The sequence below is a fragment of the Nilaparvata lugens genome, chromosome 10 (genome assembly GCF_014356525.2).
Source record: "Nilaparvata lugens isolate BPH chromosome 10, ASM1435652v1, whole genome shotgun sequence".
Lineage (NCBI taxonomy): Eukaryota > Metazoa > Arthropoda > Insecta > Hemiptera > Delphacidae > Nilaparvata > Nilaparvata lugens.
Window position 1 is genome coordinate 14,727,081 of NC_052513.1, and position 15,058 is coordinate 14,742,138.

A 15,058-nucleotide genomic window follows, 5' to 3' on the forward strand; every position below is an offset into this window, starting at 1 on the left:
ACACCACAATCATCACATTAGAAACTGTAGCCTGAAAAACTTTATAAATTACTAAAAAAATATAAATAGTTATTGAATTATTTAGAATCGACCAAGTGCCTTATGCACTATCTACGTTAAACGCTGAACCATGATTACCATGAAAATGTATGACTAGATTCTAAATAATGTGTTTAATTCCTGGTTTAAAGCAACAGCTGATGTATCTCCGTTTAATCCGAGATGATGCATATAGGTGCGTACAGATAAACGCGCCGCGAACAAGAGCAATTCACTTTTAATCAGCTGATGCCAAGCTTTTTATTTTACCGTCTCTGTAAAAATATTGATATAGTCAGCTGATTAAAAGTGAATTGCTCATGTTTGCGGCGCGTATATTATCTGTAGGCACCTTATGGATCAAGAGAGTTGATAAAAATTCACTGGATCATCTGCGTCAAAATTTGACTAGCCATGATCAATTACACTATAGAATATTCATCTATATGAATAAAAATCAAGCCTAAAATTTTGACATTCAATAACTTTTTTATGTGTGCACCGAATTTGATGATTTTTTTAGTTGTGTTCGTTATGTTCAGGACCAGGTTTATGGCCTATCAAATTTATAATCCGAATTCAGGACTCTTTCCAACGGTCCTTCAGAGTTTACATGTAATCCTTAAGAGAGAAGATTTGTGAGCTGGCCACACACAGAAATAAAAATCAGCTTTTATAATCATTGCGTCATCCAACAGCCGTCGGTAGATAGTAGACAAGAGTGTGTGCTACTCCATAACCATCCATGTACTAGTAGTTCTGTGAACAGTAGACCTCACGCGGTATTCTCATCCACAAGTACCTGATTGAAACTATAGACCTTATGGAAATACAGCAATAGACTGGCTTCTCCACACATCTGTGTAATCACTTGTCAGCTGATTTAGGATGAATAATTCTATAGTCTGATTTTTACTCTAATATTGGCATATGAAGGAGGCTCCTTTTTCCTTTTATATTATCCTTGAAATGCAAAATTTCCAAAAACCTTGTATATACGTCGACGACGCGCAATTAAAAAAGGAACATACCTGTCAAATTTCATAAAAATCTATTACGGCGTTTCGCCGTAAATGCGCAACATAAAAACATATAAACATTTAAACATTAAGAGAAATGCCAAACCGTCGACTTGAATCTTAGACCTCACTTCGCTCGGTCAATTATATTCTAACCGCCCCGACTAAAAACAAAATGACTGTTCTGTGTGTAACCATTCAGCAGTGCGGCCTCAGGTTACAGACTTACATGCTCTAAAGACATTGCTTTGTTTCAAATAATTGGGCTGTCTTCGATGTTTAAAATTAATTGATTTTTAGTAGAATTTTAGTTACAAATAGATATTAAATATCATTCATAGAAATATCCTTGAGTAATCCCACCAAAATTTCAGAAATCGACTACCTACTGTACTCTCATCTGATTTTGATAATAGATTTGAGTATATTAAGAGAGTCATATCCTGGAGTAATCTTCAACTGTTTTGAGGATGATGCCCACATGAGCAACAAGTGGGTAATGAGACGAATGATGAACCTACAGATATAGGTGGGTTCCGACCCACCGGGGAGCGATTTTTTACATAGAAATCTGTATTCAGAGGAGTTCGGCTCTTAAAGTGGTCTCCCATACGTGAGGGAGTAGCAGGCAAATGGATCTTAACTTATCTTATCGGTAGCTTATCAGCGCCACCAAGAAACCAAACCGCTTCCAATACGTATCGTTCCCAAACGACAACTCTACTCTTATCTCATCTTAATTATAACAAGACTAACCTATATAAAATAATTCCCATTACTCAAGACGCGGGCTTTTTAAATTATTGCTTTTTCGAACCCTTTTCATTCGTTCATTGACAAACCAAGTCCCTGAAGTCAAAAGGTTCATCCATTGATAAACAAATCGCAATATTATAGAGTCAAATACTTAAATGAATATTCATTTAATAATTTATACATTTATAGATACAATATAATTCTCAACTATGAATGATTGGGAAAGAAACAACAGGCTTAAAGCCCAAAACTGTTCCTTTCCCAAATTTAGATAGAAATTGTCCAAAAATAGGTTATGTTTACACTTAATGATTTCTGTATCGTATGTCATATTCTATTATATTAAGCAAGCAATTTCTGTATTTTTATATTTTCATATATTAAAAATATCTGGTTATTTATGTTCAACGGATCTCGAAAACGGCTCTAACGATTTTCACGAAATTTGGAACATAGTAGGTTTATGATATAAAAATTCGATTGCACTAGGTCTCATCCTTGGGAAAACTTGCTGAATGACATTAAAAGGATAATTCATCATTGGCTGAAACAGCTGTGGATAGTAAAAAAGTGAGTGAGCGAGTGAGTATGTGAAAAATCAAAATATCGCATCCCCGAAATTCATAAGATGACATATAGCCAGCTGTGAAATATAAACACGATCATTTTAGATAATTATGTTCTGTTTATCAATGAATAAAAATAACGAGCGAAGCTCGCTGCCCCGATATTTATCATTTATTCGTGGACATAATTACAAATCATATAAATATGATTAGGAAGGAACAACAGGCTTGGCCTAAATCTATTCCATTCCCAAATTTTGATAAATTAATAAAATGTCCAAAAAAATAGGTTATGTTTCCACTGTAAAAGATTCTAGTTTGATATCAATTATATCAGCTAGCTCATCTTGATTTCTTGTACAATATCACCTCATCCACAAGTCTGAATTCCGCAGATCATAACTTTTGAAAAGAGATGTTCAATTTTGAGTCTAGTGGAAATGCTGACCTGAGATTTCGACGATGTCTCCGGGCACAATCTCCTTGGCCCTGATCTTCTGCACACCGGACTTGTCCGACCTGATCACTTTGCCCATCTCGGGCTCGTATTCTTTCAACGCTTCGATGGCTGATTCGGCATTTCGTTCCTGAATAATCACACAACAGCAATTCATCAATACACCAAATAGCATCAACAGTTTCAACAAAAATATAACAAGTTTAGTAAGCAGCTGTGTACCCTCAAACTAGATATTGACATGGATAGCATAAGAAGATATTCCATGGTATATGCCGTTTATGTTCCAAATTTCACTGTCAACTCAAGCTCATAGTCCTAGTAGTTCTTTTTCGTGAAGCTAATAAGCTTGTAGTCTTTCATACTGTGCCGTTCTTAAGCTGCGTACACATATACGCACTACCAACCCCCACCGAGCACGCTCCGCCTTCGTACCGCCCTCGTTCCTCCATCGTACCACACCCAACATCCTCGTTCCGACCGCGCACCCATCATGAACGTTACGGAAGATGTTAGATCTTCTCGCGTTCCCCGGTCGAACCACTGTTGCTCCCCGGTCGATCATCAATCGCTCTGCTGGACTGACGTTCGGTTGCGGAGCAGAGCGAAAGTCTGTACGCACCTTTACACTCTCACCTAGCCAAAACAGTGATAATAGACAGTAGTCGACAGTAATCGGCTTGAGTTAACAAAAATCAGCTTTTAATTCTAAACATAAACGACCTATAACATGGGATATCTTTGCATGCTATCTTTTCTCTTTGGTACAACTGACTTCGTGGATAATGATCTCTAATATAGTTTGTAATATTGACAAGGCCGATACAAATTGTAAAGTGTTTGTCTGTGGCAAGAAATTGATTTGATTTGATACTGTTCTAAATATCTGATTGAAGATCAAATCGCACTAACAAGTTTCCATTACGGGACCTTTATGCTACCAATTTTTCCCAACCTTTTTGGGATTTTTATATAAAAGTGAAATAAATAAAGATGAATTATTACAGTATTTCGGACTATTTAAATGTTATCTGAATTTGGGAGAGGAATAGTACAAGGTATCCTTAGTTTTTCTCTCCGGATCTGTGCTTTCTGTAATAAATGATCATTTACTAACTTATATTTATGTAGAGATCAAGTAACCACTGATTAAATCACTGTCTGTGATGTATAAAAATATGGGTTGCCAAACTATCATTAATCTCTCATTACAGTAATCGCTAAACTAGAGAGTATTCGTATTCCTACAGACTGATAATGGTGTAACAACACAAACTAGTATTTCGTTACTTTGACAAACGATAGTGTTTGAGACAATTTCAGAGGCATTTAATAAAGATACCGTATAAATAATATCAAGTATGTTTATCTTTTATAAATATTGCAGAAATTATGTCTGTGGGTAGATGACACAAGCTGATAAGTCATGATTTGTAAACTTTTCAGGAGAGCAATTTGAAAGTTTGGCATAACTGCAAAAATTATCTATGATATTTTTTCTTACTCAGTAAAGAATATAATCAGTTGATCTTTGACTATTCAAATATAAAATATCAAGGAATAAAACATTTATTTGAATTAACTATTAAGAATTTTTGCAAGTGAAGTCAGAGATATCATGTTTTGCCATCTGCCAAATGTTTAAAATCACAATGTAACAGTATAGGAAATATCTTAAAAATCGATTATTTAGAAATTTGAATATATTTTTAACAATTAATTGATATTATTTACAAGTATTGATCAAGTTAACCAAACTTGAACTGTTTGCAAAGTTGTATGGGCTATGTAGCTCTCAATGTATTTACCTGCCATACACCTACGACGGCATTGGCAATCAAGATCAACAAGATGACAAAAGGTTCAACAAACGCAGTCAACTGGTCATCATGTTCTTCAAATAACGCGAGTACCTGCAACAAACAATCACAGTTTACATAAATAAACAAATAAATAGAAAGTAGAATAAAATTAGATAAACTCAGAAAAATTCTTATTATAAGATATGAATAAGAATAATTTTATTCCTTCAATGCATAATAATGCTATCGGAAACGTAATTTGATAATAATGGAATTGGATTCGGACTTCGGAAAGTTGAAGTTTTTACATCTTTATTTTGAGTAATCCTATGTAAGAAAATGAGCAACAAATCTCATAGAATCACAGAATGTTTCAATAGATAAACAGAGCTTGAAATTCTACATGAAACTTCAAAACTGTTTCAACTATGTCACGTGACATAACAAATAGTTCAACATAGTTAGCTTGAAAATTTTGAAGATTCTGAACATTTTTGATAGATCTCTCCAAATTTAGTTCATATTTAAGAGATTTAAAGCTGAAAATATAATGTTGTATAATCTCATATTATGTAGCAGCTGGAAATATGGAATTTCTGAAACCAACTTCAAAGAGATTATCAACTGAAGATACTCTACTATTCGAAAAAAATCATTGTTCTCTAATCATTCTTCAATTCATTTGTCAACAATGAATGTAGCTCATTACAAAAATGTGATGTATTATTTATTATTGTCAATATTCTGTTCTAATCTGAACACAAAAAGAGAAAGAAAAATGCATGATATTGAAACCTTTATTAAATTTGCCCGTCAGTAAATAGATAGTTATTTGTATATCTAGAGTGAAAAGTACAACTTTTTCTCCCTGTGGGAAAAAGTTTGAAGCCCGAGGCGAAGCCGAGGGCAACAATTTTCCTGAGGGTGAAAAAGTATTTTTCGCTCGTGATGTACACAACATTTTTCCTCCAGCTACATTTTTTTATAGAAACTGCAAATAAAATCATTCTAATAACTTACGTATTGGTGACAATGTTTCCTAACAACATAACCTAAAATCTAAAACTTAAAAACCGGTCGTCTGATTGGCACTGCCGATTGCGCTATCGATCGGCAAAATTTGTAACAATTATATCAGCTGGGCAGCTACCAAAAATGGCTGACTCCAGATCACGCGGTTCAGATTTGAATTGCAAATCAAAAATATGTGTTGGCTAGTATTTTGAATAGAATAAAATATTTTTAAAATTGTATAAATTTTTATCGTCTACTAATATTAAGAATATAATATCATACAAACATATAATTCATGAGTTGATCAAATTTCTGGTTGTGGTATTGAATTCAGTTGACTCAATGACAGACACCTCTATTATGCTTTCTCATCTGAGCTTAGACCTTCTGACCTATTCCAAATGTACGTTTTTAAAATAGAGATGCATCCCATGTTATTTAAATGGAGTCACTTTTCCTCCCTAGGGAGTTTTTCTGTTTTTTACTACCGAGAGCGAAAAAGTGACACTTTAGTATTATGTTTCAGGGAGTAAAGTTAGTACTTTAGACAGTAGGTGGAGGAAAAAATAAATTTTAAAAACCATCTACCATGTATTTATGAGTTGAACTTCATCAAGAGGTTCCACAGCATCAATAAAAATTCCATGAATGAATAGAGAAATAATAAGGTTTTGGGTAAGGATTGGGTAAGATTTTTGATTAGAAAAGATCACAACCAATGTTAACATGACGTTTCAAACAAGGGTTTCTGGTAAGAAACACAAGTCATTCATCCATCTTTCAAAAGCCATGAGGACGAACAACTTGAGATCAGGGCTGGGAAACAAGTTTCTAGATCATCGCATAACAAAAATAGCGGCCACTTGGAACTAAAATTAGAACTACAATACACATCATGTCTAGTGATAAAACGGGGCCTTCTATTTGGATATCGTTCAAGAAAAATGAGCAAAATGATTTGAGAAATAGTCAACATGCTGTAAATTCTACGGACCTATTCTCATGCTTTCTCATTACCATTAAAATTCGCAATGGCAAGTGCAAACCAATCTTCTCTGGTGGAAAATGAGCGAAAAATTGATGTCACAAAAATACATAACAAAGAGAAAAATCTAACTTCAATTTTCATGAGCACTGGACCAGTGTAATGAATCATTATGATCTTGTAATAATATAAACATGTGAATTTTTTATAAATGGAACGGAAACGAGTATTTAGTTTTGAGAGAGAGAGAGAGAGAGTGAGAGAGAAAGAAAGGAACGTTATTACAATATTTACACTGAAATTTACTAATACGCTATTCTCTCCTTATCAACGTAGACAAGGTCACACACAATATTTCAAAGCCGTTCCAATTTCTATTGCGAATCTGCTGCTTTCGACAATTATACTCGAGAGAAATACAGTTTTGCTAAAATTATCACTTAATTTCAGAATATTGTCCGTTAAAATGCAGCATATAGTCGATAAAATGCAATTAATCAGGAAATTGAAGCGTTTTATAAAAAAGTAGGTTAGTTTGTGGATTATTTGCAGTAGATAGTGATTCAATGAAAAATTCTCAATTTCTATGATAAATGGATACTGTCGGAGCAGACAGACCAATCAAGAATGTAATACGGAGCAATGAATTTTAAATATTGACTACACAATGATAAGGAACACTTTTGGAACTAAAAACTTTTCTTGAATGGATTCTGGTGAACTAAGGGCAGTATTTATGAACTATTCTTCAGAAGGAATACTTCTAGAACTCAAAACTTTTCTTCAATGGATTCTGATGGACTAAGGGCCGTATTCATAAACGATTCTTGAGATTGGAGTATGAATTTATTGATTAACAATCAATAAAAACAATCAGTACGATTCTAGAACTAAGATAATCTTAGTATAGTACATTATCCTAAGTATAATACAGTACAGTGTATTAGATTAGTGCTGCAAGATGTTGAAGGCTTAATACAAAAAGGTGTTTAAATGATATTGAATAGCCTATAGTCTAATGATAAAGGCTTGTGGGATTTCAGAATAATTTTTGAAGGATTTTAAATAGGTGAGCGGTAATTGAAATTAAAGACATTTTTGTAGTCTCTTTTGAGTGAAATTTTTGAAATTGTTTTTTACAGTCGAGTTTCATTTGGAAAGTCTTGAGAATTTCATTTTTGGAAAGTCTCTTGTGAGTGGAGTATTGATTTTTAAATCGCACTCTACAGACGAGTTTCATTTTTATATGACGACAATAATATCCTGTGACCTGGCTGGCTCAGGTCCACCTGAGTTTTTAGGTCGCACCTGATTGATTTCAGGGTCTCTGACGTAACTTCAAGCTTTTTTAGACGAATTTATTTGTGGATAATTCTACCTACAGGCAGCCATGACTTAATCGTATCCTCTGAGAAACAAAAGGTCAAAACTATCAATGGACCAGGAATGCGAATGAAGATGAAAGTTTGTAGAGGAATTTATTTTGAAATTGTAAATTTCATAGCAACATACAAGACAGGGTGTTTTGAGAAGGGACAAATCTATATTATTGCAGGCTTGCCGCTATCAAAATAACAGTCCATTATCTCGAAATAACTCACGGACCACATCTGTCTGTCATGTCGGACAAGCACTGACACTCACAGAAAACATTAAACATTCCAGCTTCAGCATAGAAAAAACGCTTAAATGCGAAAGAGAATAATAATTGCAACCACTTGGACGATAAATAGAACGATATTGAGAGAGGAATACCTCAATCTGTATTAGTAAGAAGCAAATAATTGCGAACATTTATTTTGAAGATTGATGGAAGATTATTGAAAAACGCTTCAAATAAAGGGTCAGAAATCGATCATTCCCAACACTTGAACAATGAATGGTGTGAATTTGAAAAAGGTAATTGGGTAAAGCGTCTCTATTCAAGAGTAGGGAATGTATTATTGGAAAAGATAAGGATGAAGCGTATACGTGCAAGAGTAGGAGGCATTATTGGAAATACTTGAAATTTGAATAAAATGTATTTTAGGAAAACTAAAATTCCAGAGAAAGACAACAATACACTAACTAAAGTAGGGTTTAAATTAGTCAAGTTTACCCATTTTTTTCAACGTTTGATTTAAATGGGCGATTTTGACTAATTGAAGTCTAGTTTACTTGAATTCAAGTTATCATGACCTTCAAAATTATATTATTATGAACGAAAGGACCAATTTTGCTGACAGTTTTTTTCTCACTTTTCTTGCATTATACTTTTCTATTTATTTTTACTTGCTTCATACTATTCTACATTAAATAACAACTGTTTTTATCTCATTTTCTCATTTTTAGGTTGGATTGTACCTTCAAGATTCAAGTTGAATAAAAAAAAAAAAAAAAAAATTCTCAACATCTACTCGAATCAACCAAACTTGAAGAAAGGTCTACATTGTGGATTCAAGTTTTTGTTCTTGTGAACTTGACTTCAAGCTTGCAAAATACATTCATTTTATACAAAATTTGAATTCAATTAATGAACTTGACTGATGTAAACGTCCCTTAAGATGAAAAACTTGTCTTCAAGTTTGCAAAAACATTCATTTTATACAAAACTTGAAATTGAGCATGACGAATAACTTATAATTCAAGTGAACGTGACTAATGTAAACGCTCCTTAAGATGGTTAACTTGATAGTTGTAGCAAATTGTTTGTACTTACAAAAGAAATAATAGCGGCTAATAATAAAATCTTGACTAATAAGTCATCGAATTGTTCCAGTACTAACTGCCATACTGATTTTCCTGTAACAGAGAAAGAAAAAATATGTTAATCATTTCATCAATTTCTGGTTCTTCATCTAACAAAGATAAGTCAAAGACAGAAGTTAGTAAAGAAGTTCAATAAAAGTTGCTATCTTTGAAACAAGTCCATAGAACGGTCAATAATTCACAGAGGGAAACCAAACATAAAACAACAATTCAGATCTTGTTTCGAGAAGAGACCAAAACAGAAGGGTTTGAGCTAGTTTCAGGACCGAAAACAAATCGTTTGAAGTGTTCTCAAACATTCACTATTTGTTGAAAGCAATGAATCATTATTGTGTCGATTATTACAAACTCCATAACTGACCTTCTTTCATTCAGTGACAAGGAGAATATCACTTTTTGATAATCTAAGCTTCAAACCAATGACATACTCTGATTTGCACATTTTTAGCATAAGCTAAAATTATCATTAAAACTATAATCACACCTAAATTTGAATCTTCATACTTTTGCTGTAATTTAGATCAAGTCCTTATTCATCATATTACTTTAATATAAATCTATAAGAAAGAGCTTCAAATTAAACTTAGAATATTGATTTGAAACATTAGAAGTTTAATTTGAAACCTATATTAAGAATTGATTAAACAAAACTGCATAGATTTTATAAATAAAAATTAGCATAAATTATGGTTTGTGAAATTACTTGGCTTATATGGGCTACTTGATTCAAATAAAAACAATATAAAAACTATTAGTACCCTTTTATTAAAAACTTTAAAATATTTCAACGACCTATATATTTCAAGTGAAAATGACCTATGGTCGGAACTAGTAGTTAAAATATTTTAATTTTTAGCTCTCTTTATTTTCTGACTTGCAAACTCTTCTCTACACTCCAACTCACTCTCGTTATCATTGGTAATCTTTGAGAATTAAGTACTAATAACCATTCGACGATTTGACATGACAATTAAATGTAATTAAATATTGATACTTTTTCCATATGTTTTTGTCATGCCTCAATTTCAAAGGATCTCTATTATGAAGCTAAATATTTTTCAACAATATGCCATGCTTATGTGTAACGAAATACCATCATTGTATTTATACGGCTCATCTTATTCATTGCGATTTCAAATGTATCCTAATAAAATTGACTTAACTATATTCTATTTTGAAATACTGTATATAAGGTTAAAATGAAAATGAGCTACAGTGAATCAATTATAAAGCACTCTCAAAGTGATATTTCTCTCATAAAATAATATGCATCTCCCTCATGATACCATTCATCTCTCAAGTCCTATTTATATCAGTCATTACATCTACATTCAACCAATAATAATTGAATAAATCTAAGAAGGTTCAGATCAGACTCTTACAGTCTAAAACTATTGAATTTAATTTCATAAAGACTGAGGAAGTGAACATAAGATGCCCCGAAACGATAAAATTATTGCTTTCCACTGGATTGATAGTGAAATGAGCTCATTTGGCTGAGTTCACGATAATGCATAAAGGTTAGTAGGAGACGGAACAACGTGAACTCGTATCGTGTTTTGCTTTTATCTCTGAATGAGGGAAATTTTTGACAAGAACTACATACACAAGCCGCAAGTACAGAGGAGATTAGTAGTTCTTTAGTGGCCTATGCCGTGTGCGATAAGATAACAGTCAACTTTGTAAGTGAAACACTATTCTGTCTGTATTTTTGAAAATGCAATGATAATTGTTAAAAACGAAATTTGGGAATGATTAGGTATTTCGTTATTTCAGGAACTGAGTTTAGCTAGATTGTGTCTTCCATATTGATTAAAAGTATATATTTATTTTGAAGCATATTAAAAAGAAGTATTAAATATAGAACCAGGAAAGATGAGAGATGGGTTTGAAAAGTTTATCTTTCTTGAAACAATCATGCATTTATGACAATAGGAGAATGGCAAGACATGGCAGTCATAATTGTATAGAAAGAGTATATTAGAACTACCACGGTATTTGTAATACTACTTTGAAACAAATAACTAACAAAAGAAATGTCAATAAATTATTATTTATTGGAAAATATTGTAATCTCAATTTAACGATTTATCATAATTATATGAAAAGAATATTTATTAAGACGTACCTCAATATTAGTAATACTACTATGAATCATATAGAAGAATCAACAGAAAAAATGTCAATATTATTTTATTAGACGTAATGATATCTAATGCCAATAATGCAATAAGTCAATGATGATATTTAATGTCAATATTATTTATTAGAAAATATAGTAATCTAAATTCAACGAATATGAAATGTTATAAGATTTATCTTTTTGACTAGTTAGAATAAAAATGAAGCATAAAATGAGATGGATTTCACTGTGTTTCAATCTGAACTTTTTCAATAGTATTAAAATGATATTCATATACATGGTAAGCATGTAATATATGGGCAAAGGAATATAATTCAATGAATAAATTATAATACATCTAAACATCATCAATTAACATTATATTCGTTATAGGATAAAAATAAATATAAGATTTAACCTGAATTTTGCCTGAGAAATTTTTCAACCCGGAAAATATTGTCATAAGCAGTTAAATGAGTTCTAGTTGAAATCAGTGCTTGTTTTTCATAGAAAAAGAATAAGGTTAAATATTTACTATACATTTTTAGTGTTCGAATAAATCGCATTCCTCAAGATAATACGAGCAAGCAAGACAACGAGAGATTGAATGCCTTTATTAGGGGCGGAGTTAGGACTCCAGGTCCCCTCTGCCATACAACCCTATAGAGAGAGATTGAGATTGAGAGAGAGATAGATAGATAGATAGAGATAGAGTGAGAGAGAGAGAACAGAGAGAGAAAGAGAGATATTCTTGATAAGGTTAATGTCAAGTGCACAAAGGTGGTGGATTACATCAGACAGAGCCGGTTTAAATCCGTATGACTCTATCTAGTTGTCTCAATGAAGAAGATAAGATTAACGCTACAATATTAACATTCCTAATAAAGGTAATGGTATGTCACCTTGATTACATACTCTAGAACACATTTATCTGTATTGTTCTCGAAAGATTATCCTTCCATTTTATTCTGAGTTTTATAAACATTTAGCACATAATTCCGTTTCAAACTAGATGATTAAAAATACAGAATAATTATTTTGAATGTGCTACTATTATTATTAAAACAGTTACAGATTCATCAATTTGATATTTCGTTGAAGCAAATATTCCCTCAGTTGGATGGGCTTGCAAATATCTTGCTCACATCGACCGTCTAGTCTAGAGCCTTTTTGTATCTGAAGGACGCAGGGGAAAAACAGGGAAATAGAGTTTTCATATGAGACCAATGACACAGGAGGCTTTTGAGCCTTCTTTTCATACACACTGAATGCTTTTTCAACAGTTTTGCGGGGATCCGATCGATTTTTACAAGGTTTGGGCTTGGGAAGGCTGCTATGAAAAAGAACGAATACGCTATTTTGAGGCATCAGTAACCCGATTTCACGTTATTGTATCTTGTGTTCTTTACTGGTAGGCTTCCACTCTCACAGAATATATAGAAAACACGTTCAAAATAATTATACTATAGTGTCAATAACATACATTATAGTATCATATTTACATTATAATACAGTGTCAAATTAACTTTTTAAAAGTAGTATCTTTAAATTGTTAGTTATATCTGATAGGATGTTTTTTTGATGTACTGTGTTTTGATGTTTTGCTGATGTAAACAATAAAACTTGAAAATTTGAAACTAAAAAATTAAATTGTATGTTTGAAATATTTATTTATTTATTATTTTACAAAGGCGACTTTCTAGAAGTATTTTATGCCTAAGTGATGATGAATGGATGAATGAAAATACAATGAAGGTAGAGTTATGAATGAATAAAAATTATAGGTTATGCTATCCACTTGAATTGATTTGAGTCCACTTTTCAGTCCAGAAGTAAATAAACTAGAAATTTTGAATTTGATTTTATTAAAAACCGAATATAATAGAATGAATATATAGAATATGGTTTAATTTACATCTATGTGTCTTATACAACTTTGTAATGAAAGATTCTAATTGAAGAGATCTAGTATTTCTTCTAAAAAAATGCCAACATTTCATTCAGTCTAATCGCTTTCTTAATAAGTGATTTAGTTTTAAATCTCCATAAGATCTTACATTCAAATTGAATCAAATCAAATTTATTACCATAAAATAGACAGAATGCAATAAAAACATAAATTTATGAATATTATTGATCAACCATTTGTTGATTTTTCTGAGTATGATGTGACGATCTGAGTATCCTATTTAGGATATTTCTATATTTATATATCTGGTTATTTATGTTTAACGGATATCAAAAACGGCTCTAACGATTTTCACGAAATTTGGAACATGATAGGTTTATGATATAAAGATTCGATTGCACTAGGTCTCATCCTTGGGAAAACTCGCTGAACGACATTAAAAGGATAATTCATCCTTGGCTGAAACAGCTGTGGATAGTAAAAAAGTGAGTGAGCGAGTATGTGAAAAATCAAAATATCGCATCCCCAAAATTCATAAGCTGACGTATAGCCAGCTGTGAAATATAAACACGATCATTTTAGAGAACTGTGTTCTGTTTATCAATAAATAAAAATAGCGAGCGAAGCTCGGTGCCCCGATATTTAAGTATGGAAATAGAGTTTTATGGTGCATACAGTATTGAAAGATGAGCAATTAATTTTCAGAAAGGGTAAACTGAAAAGGTAATGAATGATCTTTAAAGAGCATATAACGGCAATTAAGTAGCATTAAACTTTGGATGCAGATTTTAAATTAGGTCTGACAGAGAGAGCTTCAATTACTGATACTGGTTTTAATTGGTCAGCAACTATTAGTAAACATTTGAACCAGTATGATAAAAGTTGAGCAGGTCAGGTTATAGTAGCTGATCTAAAATGTACATCTATCGAGTGGATTTAATTGAATAATCTCCACATTCACGTATGGAGGAGAAAGTGACGTTTTCATAGCTGAAAATTTCTGAGATATTGTATTTATTCAAATGCTAATGAATTAATAGTTATTATTAATTGCAGTTGCAGAAGTCTTCGGGGAGATTTGCAGCATTTTGTTTGGATTTTCGTATAAAAATAATTATTATGAAGTTTTCATCTTCTTAGCAACCATAACCGAATAAAAATCAGAAAAGACAAGTTTTATCTTCATCATTGAGACAACAAGAAAGAGTAATATGGATGTACTCAGGGAAATTGGCATTGTATGTCTATAAAATTGTTTAATGAACTTTCTCTAGAGGTGAGACTCATGGACATCAAACGTTTCAAATCTTACATGAAATAAGTTCTTGTGGTAAAATGCCTATATTCAATGATTTTTTTGTATAGACTTCATGAGTGTGAATGTTCTACTTTTTGGCCACAGAAAAACTCGCATACATTTAGGTATCACCTGTTTTATAATATTTGTTGTGTAATACCATTGTTAATATTATTATTATTATTTTATTATTATTATTATTGTGCTGCGGTGCAGCTGTGCTGAAGTGATTGCTCATGGATCCATTGTTGTTTTAGATATGTGTGGATTGTAGTGTGTAGTATAAGTTTTATCTGTGATAGGCCTAGTTGAGTTCTTCAACTCGTATTTCTATTTTTTGATTG

The 15,058-nt window shown here is 32.1% G+C and overlaps 1 protein-coding gene across 1 annotated transcript in view; it reads right to left on the reverse strand.

The window, feature by feature from the left end:
* LOC111046824 (calcium-transporting ATPase sarcoplasmic/endoplasmic reticulum type) overlaps window positions 1–15,058 on the reverse strand; it is a 104,089-nt gene that overhangs the window by 41,016 nt on the left and 48,015 nt on the right. Inside the window, 3 exon segments of the mRNA XM_039436398.1 lie at window positions 2,829–2,967; window positions 4,646–4,750; window positions 9,337–9,419. Of these exon segments, the coding sequence (XP_039292332.1) occupies window positions 2,829–2,967; window positions 4,646–4,750; window positions 9,337–9,419 (327 nt within the window).